Source organism: Mandrillus leucophaeus, unplaced genomic scaffold (genome assembly GCF_000951045.1).
Source record: "Mandrillus leucophaeus isolate KB7577 unplaced genomic scaffold, Mleu.le_1.0 Scaffold106, whole genome shotgun sequence".
NCBI classification, from domain to species: domain Eukaryota; kingdom Metazoa; phylum Chordata; class Mammalia; order Primates; family Cercopithecidae; genus Mandrillus; species Mandrillus leucophaeus.
The window spans coordinates 1,571,485-1,581,962 of NW_012098765.1; the positions used below are offsets into that span (position 1 = coordinate 1,571,485).

At 50.5% G+C, this 10,478-nt stretch overlaps 1 protein-coding gene across 1 annotated transcript in view; it reads right to left on the bottom strand.

Moving 5' to 3' along the window:
* The window catches only part of BCKDHA (branched chain keto acid dehydrogenase E1, alpha polypeptide), a 37,244-nt gene that overhangs the window by 12,476 nt on the left and 14,290 nt on the right, over window positions 1–10,478 (bottom strand). Inside the window, exons 2-3 of the mRNA XM_011983426.1 lie at window positions 4,418–4,597; window positions 4,225–4,311 (exon numbers count right to left, since the gene is read on the bottom strand). Coding sequence (XP_011838816.1) covers window positions 4,225–4,311; window positions 4,418–4,597 — 267 coding nt within the window. The remainder of the gene's footprint in view (window positions 1–4,224; window positions 4,312–4,417; window positions 4,598–10,478) is intronic.

Here is a 10,478-nt window from a genome sequence, read left to right on the forward strand (position 1 = left end):
AGGGAGGAGACAGGGATGAGATGAGGTTTCTGGTGTGGGCGAGCGGGTGGATGGTGGTGCCCTTCACTGAGAAACAGACTAGATGAGGCAAAGGAGCACGCCTGGGAGGAAGATGTCGAGGTCAAGTTCAGACAGGATTAGTTTGCTGTGGGACATCCAGGGCGAGAAGCCAAGCAGGGCTCTGACAAGCAGTCTGGACAGGGCTCTGGGCAGCCCTGGCATACGGATGCACATGAGATCACACAGGGCCATGTGTAAAGCACAACAAAGGCAGCCTGGACAGCACCTTAGGGACACCCCGGGGTCAGTGCACCTCATGGCTCGGCAGTGCCCTCCCCCGTGTGTTCCCAGGCCTGGCTTTCCCGTTGCTGTGGGGGAAACTGATGAATGTGTGCTTTCTTCCAAGTGGGGAGCCAATTAAAAGTTAATGCACATTCCAGTGCCAAGTGAGTGGGCGGTGCTGAGTACTGAGGGCCTGGCAGGACTGTCCAGGTTAGCGTGGGGAGGAGCCTGCGACCAGCCCCCTGAGGATCAGGACTCCGGGCTACTGGCAGAGGCTCGTGATTGCCTTCCCAGTATCCTATTCCCCTCCTCTGTTAACAGAGGTCTCAATCTCCCGCAGGCAGCAACTGCCTGGACTAAAGGATTATTAATACATTTCTGTCTCCCCTGCAGCTAGGAGTGGCCCATGAAATGTATGCAGATGTTACTAGGTGGGACTACCCAGAAAGCTCTAAAAAGGTAGGGTGGTGTGATAGCTGGGATGTGCCATGTCTGGACTTCCACCTTCCCTCTACTTCCTGCCTAGAATGAGATGTGATGGAGAGAGCTTCAGCAACCATTTTGGCTCATGAGGGGACCTCAGAGAAGGTAGAAGCCAATGCTATGAGTGGCAGATCTAAGCAATGAAAGAAAACTGGGTGTCCAATGACTCCAATGACATCATGGTGCCACCAGACCTGCCCCAGACCACCTGTTTCCAGATTTTTTTTTTTTTTTTTTTGAGACAAAGGCTCACTCTTTAGCCCAGGCCGGAATACAGTGGTGTGATCTTGGCTCACTGCAACCTCTGCCTCCCAGGCTTAAGTGATTGTCCCACCTCAGCCTCCTGAGTAGCTGGGACTACAAGCATGCACCACCATGCCAGGCTATTTTATGTGTTTTTAGTAAAGATGGGGTTTTGCCATGTTGGCCAGGCTGATCTCAAACTCCTGACCTCAGGTGATCCACCCACCTTGGCCTCCCAAAATGCTGGGATTACTATGAGCCACTGGGCCCGGCCCAGGTTTCTTTCATTCAAAAGAAGAAATTACTCGTCTGTTTAGGCTACTGCTTTTGTTTTTATTTGTTAGGGTTTGGGGTTTTGTGTGTGTGTGTTTTTTTGTTTTGTTTCGTTTTTTGTTTTGTTTTGTTTTGTTTTTGGAGTGGGAAAGAGGTCTGTAACTCACAGCTGAACACAGTCCTAACAGAAGCAGGCCGCACGATGACAGGTGAGGTGACCTGAGAGCTTCCTCTGTGTCAGCCAATAGGCACGAACCCTACTTGCTGTGTCTCACAGAATTTCTACCCCTGCCCTTTAGGGTGGTTCTATCGTTAGCCTCATTCTTTAAAACAATGAGGAAACTGAGGCAAAGACAAGAAAAATCACCTGTCCGAAGTCACAGGTGTGACTGGACCCAAGCCCACTGGACTCCAAAGCCCGTGTGTGCAACTCACAGCGGGGCAGGAGGGAGCCTATGCGTGCAGGGGTGGTGTGGCCTGGCACTGCGGCTGTGGAGAGAGGAGCAGAGAGCACCAAGCCACAGGAGAACAGGCAGGCAGGGTGGCCAGGAAGGGCTGGACTTGCTCCTGTGGCCGCTGGACGCCCAGGGAAGTTTCTGGGCAGGGTGAAGACACTACCCTAACTCGGCGAACCCATGCATAGGATTCCTGTGAATGAGAAAGTCTGGGAGTGGGCTGCCTGCCCGAATCCATGCAGTGTCCACAACAGGGTCACCTGGGCACTTGACACAAATGCAAATTCTCAAGCCTGGCAGAGGTCCTGACCCCACGAGAATGACGGACATCCAAGGGCCTGCCTGCCCAACAAGCTTCCCACTTTTCTCAGAGGAACCCTCAGCCCCACCCTCCATCTCTGTGGCCTGGGAGATGGACTCTACTCCTCTTCTTCCTCAGTTCCTGGCGGGGCACATAGCCTGGGCTTGGCCAATCAGTCACAGTTATTGGTTCATGACAGGGTCTATAACCAAAGCTTGGCCAATGAGTGCCAGCTCTGGGCCTTGTGCTGAACTGTCAAAGACGATTCTCTTTCCACTGCTAAGTGGAAAGGATAATAATTGCAAGATGGATAGGATCATCGTAAATAAGAAGAAGCTAATATTAAGTGATAGCTAAATGACAGTTTTGCTGTTCCTAAGGCCATTACATATTCCACCATCAACCCTCATGCCAACCTCATGAGGCAGGTGCAGATAAGAAAACCAAAGCACTGGCTGGGCGCAATGGCACTTTGGGAGGTGCCAAGGTGGGAGGCTCACTTGAGCCCAGGAGTTCAAGACCAGCCTGGGCAACAACGCAAGATCCCATCTCTACAAAAAATTAAAAACATTAGCTGGGGATGGTGGTCCATGCCTATAGTTTCAGCTGTTAGGGAGGCCAAGGCAGGAGGATCGCTTGAGACCAGGAGGTCACGGCTACAGTGAGCTACAAGTGCACCACCACACAACAGTCTGGGAGACAGAGTGAGACCCCCGTATAAACTAATAAAACAAAATGAAATAAATAAAATAAACTAGGCCAGGTGCAGTGGCTTATGCCTGTAATCCCAGTACTTTGGAAGGCTGAGGGAGGCAGATCACCTGAGGTCAGGAGTTTGAAGCCAGCCTGGCCAACATGGCAAAACCCCATCTCTACTAAAAATACAAAAATTAGCCAGGTGTGGTGGTGGGTGCCAGCTACTCAAGAGGCTGAGGCGGGAGAATGGCTTTAATCCAGGAGGCAGGGGTTGCAGTGAGCCAAGATCGTGCCACTGCACTCCAGCCTGGGCAACACAGCTAGACTTTGTCTCAAAAAATAAAATAAAATAGGCCGGGCGCGGTGGCTCAAGCCTGTAATCCCAGCACTTTGGGAGGCCGAGACGGGTGGATCACGAGGTCAGGAGATCGAGACCATCCTGGCTAACATGGTGAAACCCCGTCTCTACTAAGAAATACAAAAAACTAGCCGGGCGAGGTGGTGGGCGCCTGTAGTCCCAGCTACTCGGGAGGCTGAGGCCGAAGAATGGCATGAACCCGGGAGGCGGAGCTTACAGTGAGCTGAGATCCGGCCACTGCACTCCAGCCTGGGCGACAGAGCGAGACTCTGTCTCAAAAAAAAAAAATAAATAAATAAATAAAATAAAATAAAATAAAATAAATAAAAATAAACAAAATAAAATAAATAAAATAAGAAATAAATACAATTTTAAAAATAAAATAAAATAAAATAGAAAACTGAAGCACTGAAGTTTTAAACAACTTTCCCAAGACCACAGAGCTAGAAAGGGGCAGAACTAGGACTTCAGTCTTACAGACTTGCTTCAGAGCCTGTACCCTACACCCTTTCTCTCTGCCTACCTACTCTGCATGAGCCAGGAGCTGCCAGAGCCTACCACCACCTGGAGAGGAAGAAAGCCAAGGCAAAGGAGAACAGAGCGAGAGAAGGTCTAATGACAGCTTTTGAGCCCCCTGGATCCAGCTGTGCCCCAAAAGAGGACCCTCTGGAGGTATGGTAATTGGAGTCAATAACTTCCCTCTTTGTTGACACTGGCTTGACTGGATCCTTGTCCCCTGATACTAGGATTTATCAGGGGATCATAGCACATTCCACATGGGCCTAGGGTGGTCCCCTGGAGCACTCCAGGAAGCACTAGGGACCCACCCTGTTTCTCAGGACCGTGTATTTCCAAGAGGAAGGGCTGTCAGGCCTTCTCCCTGCCCTCTCCCAGCACAGGCAAGCCCCCAGCCAGGCACACAGTAGGTGTTTTTAGTGATCAGGTCCATCCTTCTGCCCTAGGGCAGGACTGCTCTCATACTTTTCCTCCAGAGTCCCGAGAGAACCCTCCGAACTCTATGGAACCCCCCCAAAAGAGAATCTCTCCTCCTTGAGAGCCATCCTTTGGCCCAAACACAGGTAGGGGACCTCAGGTAATTCCAGCCCCCTGCCCCCAGGCCTGTCCCCACGCACCTGCCGCTGAGACTCATAGAGGATGCGGTCCATGGTGTTAAGCAGTGTCATGCTCTTGTAGAGCTTCAGCACCTTCTCCTTTGGCAGCTGCGGGTGGAGGCACAGACAGACGTGGGGCGGTTGGGACCAGAGAGGAGACAGGCAAGGGGCCTGGGCATGGGGGGCATGGGAAGTGGGGAAGGTCGCCTCTCACGTGGGGGTCCTCGCTGGGGTTGATGATCTGGCCTTGCCGGTCCATGACACGGTAGATGGGGATTCCAGAGATAACATTGGGCTGGATGAATTCCAACTTGTCTATAAACTCAGCCGAGGCCCCTGGGAACTGGGGCTTGTCATCCAGAGATGAGAACTGCTGCTGCTGCCTGTGCGGGTGCTGGGGGAGAGAGCAAAGGAGAACACCCACATCAGAAGCAGCACCCAGGTTTCAGCTGGCTCAACCCCGGCGGCAGGCAGGCGGCATGGTGGTTGAGCACATGGCCCCAGTGAACTCTGGGGCCTGACTCGCAGGGTCTGAGGCCCAACTCCAGTACTTTCTCACTGTGACACCTTGGGCAACTGACTACAACTTCTGTGTCTCAGTTTCCCCATCTGAAAAACCGGGATGAAAACAGTAACACCTATCCCATAGAACTGTTGTGAGATTAAATGACTCAATAAAGTGGCCGGAAAGTCAAGAACTGGTACCTATTACTATTGTCATTACCATAGGCCCAAACTCTTCATACTGGCAGCTACTTCTATTCTCATTATCATAGGCCCAAACTCTTCATCCTGGCATTCAAGGCCTCCCCATTCTGGCCACAGATGCCCCCTCCTCTCTCTCTCCCACTGTGATCACAGACACACACGCCCACTGCAGGATGCCCTCTAGGCATCCAGACAGGCTCTCTTCTGACCCCTATACCATACACCAGCGAAGCTACTCAGGACAGAGCTTAAGTCTTTGAGCTCTTAAGAGTCAGACTGCCTAGGTTCAAATCCCTTACTGGCTTTGGGAGGCCGAGGCAGGCGAATCACTTGAGGTCAGGAGTTCGAGATCAATGTGGCCAACATGGCGAAACCCTGTACCCACTAAAAATAGAAAAATTAGCCGGATGTGGTGGCACATGCCTGTAGTCCCAGCTACTCAGGAGGCTGAGGCAGGAGAATCACTTGAACCCGGGAGGCGGGGGGTTGCAGTGAGCTGAGATTGCACCACAGCACTCTAGCCTGATGACAGTGAGACTCCATCTCAAAAAAAAAAAAAAAAAATCCCTTAGTGGGTGATATGGCAAAGTAACTTCCCTCTTCATGTGTCCTCTTCCTTGTCTATAAAAATTGAGAACCCCTCATGGAAATGAGAGGCTTCAACAAGATCATGTGAATAAAATGTTCAGCAAAGTATCTGTAAGCCACATAACAAATGCTCAAAACAATCTTAGCTATTCTCATTTCTCCCTCTCATCTCTGCTTGCTTCACGAGAAGGTCTCTTTCCCTATTGCCTGGCAAACTGCTACACACGCTTCAGTGTCCACTCTACTCTGGTCCCAGCTCCCTCTGCGAGCCCAGACTGACTCATTCAACAAATGTTGGAGCACCTGACATGTTCCAAGCCGTACGCTGGGTTCTGGGGACCTAAGACAGGCAAGATATCTGTCCTTGCTGCCTAACAGGGAGGGCAGACGCTGAACAAGTAACGATGACAGTGGTTCATATTATCCTACAGCAGAAGAGAGGGAGGGTAAGGCTTCCCTGGGGAAGTGATGTTAGAGCTGAAACCTAAGGGATAACCAGGAGGCAGCGAAAGCGCATTCCAGGCAAGGGGATCAGAACATCCAAAAGACAAAAGTGGCCAGGCACAGTGGCTCACGCCTGTAACCCTAACACTTCAAGAGGCCGAGACCAGCCTGGTCAACATGGTGAAACCCCACGTCTACCAATAATACAAAAATTAGCTGGGCGGGCTTGCGCACACCTGTAATCCCAACTACTCAAGAGGTTGAGGCAGGAGAATCACTTGAATCTGGGAAGCAGAGGTTGCAGTAAGCCCAGATCGCACCACCACATCCCAGCCTGGGCAACAGAGACCCTGCGACATACACACAAAAAAAGACAAAAGGCGAGGAATAGTGTATCCTTCATGGAAGACAGAAGGAGCTCAGCGCCTGGCAAGGTGGCTCACATCTGTAATCCCAACACTTTGGGCTCAACGATTACTTGAGCCCAGGAGTTCAAGACCGGCCTGAGATCATATCTCTACAAAAAATTTTAAAAATTATCCGGGCATGGTAACATACACCTGTAGTTCCAGCTGCTTGGAAGGCTGAGGTGGAAGACTCACTTGAGCCCAGAAGGTGGAGGTTGCAGTAAGCCTTGATCGCACTCCAGCCTGGGCAACAGAGCAAGATGCTGTCTCAAACAAAAGAAAAGTTCAGAGGGGCTGGAGGAGTCCTGCAAGGACATCACACCTCCTCAGGTCAGATGAGGAGTGGCTGAGAAAGTCCAGGGGACCTGTGAGAAGCCTATAAATGCTCAAAGGGATATGAACTCACTGGGACTCTTAGCTCTGGAGCTAGGCAGCCTAGAACTTGCCAAGACGTTGCAACAGCTCCCCCTTATGAAGCACCTGTTGTAAGCCAGCTGTGTCTGGCGTGCACAAGCCTACTGACTCCCCGGGGAATTTGTGAGGGGGATTATCTACCATTGCCCTTGAGTAGATGAGGAAACTGAGGCCTGGGGAGGTAAAATAACCTGTACCAGACCACAAATTAAAAAAAAAAAAAAAAAAAAATTGGGCTGGGCACAGTGGCTTACGCCTGTAATCCTGGCACTTTGGAAGGCCAAGGCAGGAGGATCACATGAGCTCAGGAGTTTGAGACCAGCCTGGGCAACAATGAGAAACCTGGTCTCTACAAAAAAATACAAACATTAGAAAGGTGTGGTGACACACACCTGTGGTCCCAGCTACTTGGGAGGCTGAGGCAGGAGGAATGCTTGAATCTGGAAGGACGAGGCTGTAGTGAGCTGAGAGTGTGCCACCGCACTCCAGCCTAGGGGACAAAGTGAGACCCTGTCTCAAAAAAAAAAAAATTACATCAGGACTGGGCTTCTAACCTGGGCGAGGCTGAGATTCAGGCTCATAGACGTCCATGCTCCTCACCCCAACTACCCCTGCAGCCTGATTTTCAAATATCTGCGACTTTTCTTCCCACTACTTCCGGGATTCCTCCGAGGTCAGTAATGGTGGCTTCACTTCCCACAGACGTTAAAGAAGGGAGGGGTTTGCCACAAGCTGGATCTCACACATGGGTGCTCAAATGTGTTCCTCCATCTTCCTTTAACTGCAGTGAACAAGCCGTCAACAGTTCCAGCGGGGTAGCATGTTCAGTGTGTGTGTTTATTTGCATTTGTAGTCATGAGGAAATTACACTCCCAATGGCAGGGCAGATTCAGGCCTGGCAATGTCACCGTAGGCCTCCCCTTGTGAGGAGGAAGCAGCCGGCCTCTTGCAGCACATTGCTTCCCCCTTCTGAGTACCCAGCAAGCTAGAAACTGACTTAGAAGATTCTTTTGTTTCGTGTCTCTCTCCTACACACACCACAATCCCAGGAAGGCAGAGACAGCGTCCAGGTTGCCTTCACAGCAGGCACTCAAGAGGGAATTCCTGAGTGAATGCATGAATGGGCGGTTAAGTTCCCTGGCTCTGGAGTTCAACTGCCCTGGGTTCCAATTTCTTAGCTCATCGTGTGGCTCTCTGCAAAAACACTTCATCTCTCTGAATTTCCTTATCTGTAAGAAGGCTGCAGAACGCCACATGAAAAGCTGTTAACTCACACAAGGGGTTCAGCACCGATCTGGGATGTATTACATACTCAAAACTTGGTAAGAGAGAAAAACAAAACCTAGGAAGGTGAGAAGTGGGAGAAAGGGAAGTGACTACACTTTATGAGGATGGGGAAAAGAGGAGCTGGGGAGAACTAATTGCACCTTAAAGTGGATTTTAAAATCAAACTGTGGCAATGTGCAGCGGCTCATGCCTGTAATCCTAGTACTTTTGGGAGGCTGAGGTAGGAGGATCACTTAAGGCCAGGGGTTCGAGACCAGCCTAGGCAAAACCCCCGTCTCTGAAAAATTGTAAAATCAGCCAGGAAGGCTGGGCATGGTGGCTCACACCTATAATCCCAGCACCTTGGGAGGCCAAGGAGGGAGGATCACCTGAGGTCAGGAGGTTGAGACCAGCCTGGCCAACGTGGTGAAACCCTGTCTCTACTAAAAATACAAAAAATAGCCGTGCATGATGGTAGGTGCCTGTAATCCCAGCTACTTGGGAGGCTGAGGCAGGAGAATGGCTTGAACCTGAGAGGCAGAGGTTACAATGATCCGAGATAGTGCCATTGCACTCCAGCCTGGGTGACAAGAGTGAGACTCTATCTAAAAATAAATAAATAAATAAATAAAATAAATAAAAAATAAATAAAATAAAATTAGCTGAAAATGGTGGCATGTAGGCATGTACGTGTAGTCCAGATACTGGAGTTGCAGGAGCCTGAGGTGAGAGGATGGCTTGAGCCCAGAAGGTCAAGGCTGCGGTGAGCCATGACTGCACCAGTGCACTCCAGCCTGGGCAACAAAGTGATACCCTGTCTCAGAGAACAATAAAACCAAACTATGGCACCAGCAGATACTCCAGAGAGGGAGACTGAGGCACAGGGGAGACGGCATGCTGATGGAAGAAGAACGAAGGCTGAAGTCTTCAGATGGGCACTAAGAGGGGAGGCCAGAGTCTGATAACAAACCAGGGTGTCAAGGCAGGACTGTCAGCCTCTAGAGGCTGGACAGCTATCTTCATGGCACCCCAGTGTGCTCCATATACTGGAGCTGGACCTTGGCTGTACCTTCCTCCCCTTTTTGCTGGGCTGGTGGAGATGACAGTAGTCCCCAGGCCCAGGGTTGCTGCACCAATTCAGTGAGCTATGCAAAGGGCTCCGCACCGCCCTGGTCCTGAGGAAATGCTCCATAATGGGAGTGGGTGGTCAGATGCCTACAGAGGAAGGATGCGACTCCACCCATCCGTTCTTCTAGTTTTTGGTAGGGGATGGGGGTAGTCTGTCCTGGTGGCCCAGTGATTTACAATGGCAGAGGCTGCACAGATTTACACAAAGCTTCATGCCATGTCCTCTCCCACCACACAGGAAAGCACAACCTGCTCGCCCTGGATGGTCTGGTCTGCCCAGGAAGTACTGGGGTGGCCCTGGTGGAGTCATTTGAAGGCACCATGGCTAAGCGCATGGACTCTAACTGAGCAGACCGCTGCCTGATTGTGTGACTTACACTCCCTGAGCCAAGAGCAGTGGCAGACACCTGTAATTCTAGCTACTGTGGAGGCTGAGGCAAGAGGATCACTTGAGTCCAGGAGCTCGAGGCCAGCCTGGGAAACATAGTGAGACCTCATCTCTACAAAACAATTAAATAAATAAATAAATAAATAAATAAATAAAATTTAAGGCCGGGTGTGGTGGTTCACGCTTGTAATACCAGCACTTTGGGAGGCCAAGGGGGCCCTGTGAAAAATTAGCTGGGCATGGTGGTGCACACCTGCACTCCCCAACTACTCGAGGGGCTAAGGTGGAAGGATCCCTGAAGCCCAAGAGGCTGCAGTGAGCCAAGATCACGCCACTGCACTCCAGCCTGGGTGACAAGGTAAGACCTGTCTCAAGGAAAAAAAAAAAAAGGAAAACTTTTTTTAAAGAAAAACTCCCTGAGCCTCAGTTTCCTCCTGTGTACACCGAGGATGGTATAAGTACTTACCTCACGGGTTGTCGTGAGGATTAACTGAGGTGACCTGTGTGGACTGCTCAGCCCAGTGCCTGGCACATAACGAGTGTTTCATAAACATGAGTAGCGAATAAGTATTTCTCATGATTGTTCTTGTTAAACAGATACTGAACATCTGCTCCAAATCATGCCCTGAACTGAGGGCTGGAGATAGGGAGGGATGAATGACAAACACTGAACACACAAGTTACAATCAAGAGGTGATCTTATTCACATTGCTTCACCTGAGTAGCCTAAAAAAATAAATAAGTGTCAAGCTGACAGATAAGCCAAATGAAAATAAAGAAATAATATGGCTGGGCACGGTGGCTCATGCCTTTAATCCCAGCACTTCGGGAGGCTGAGGCAGGTGGATCACTTAAGGTCAGGAGTTCATGACCAGCCTATCAGGCTGATCACGATGGTGAAACCCCATCTCTACTAAAAATACAAAAATTAG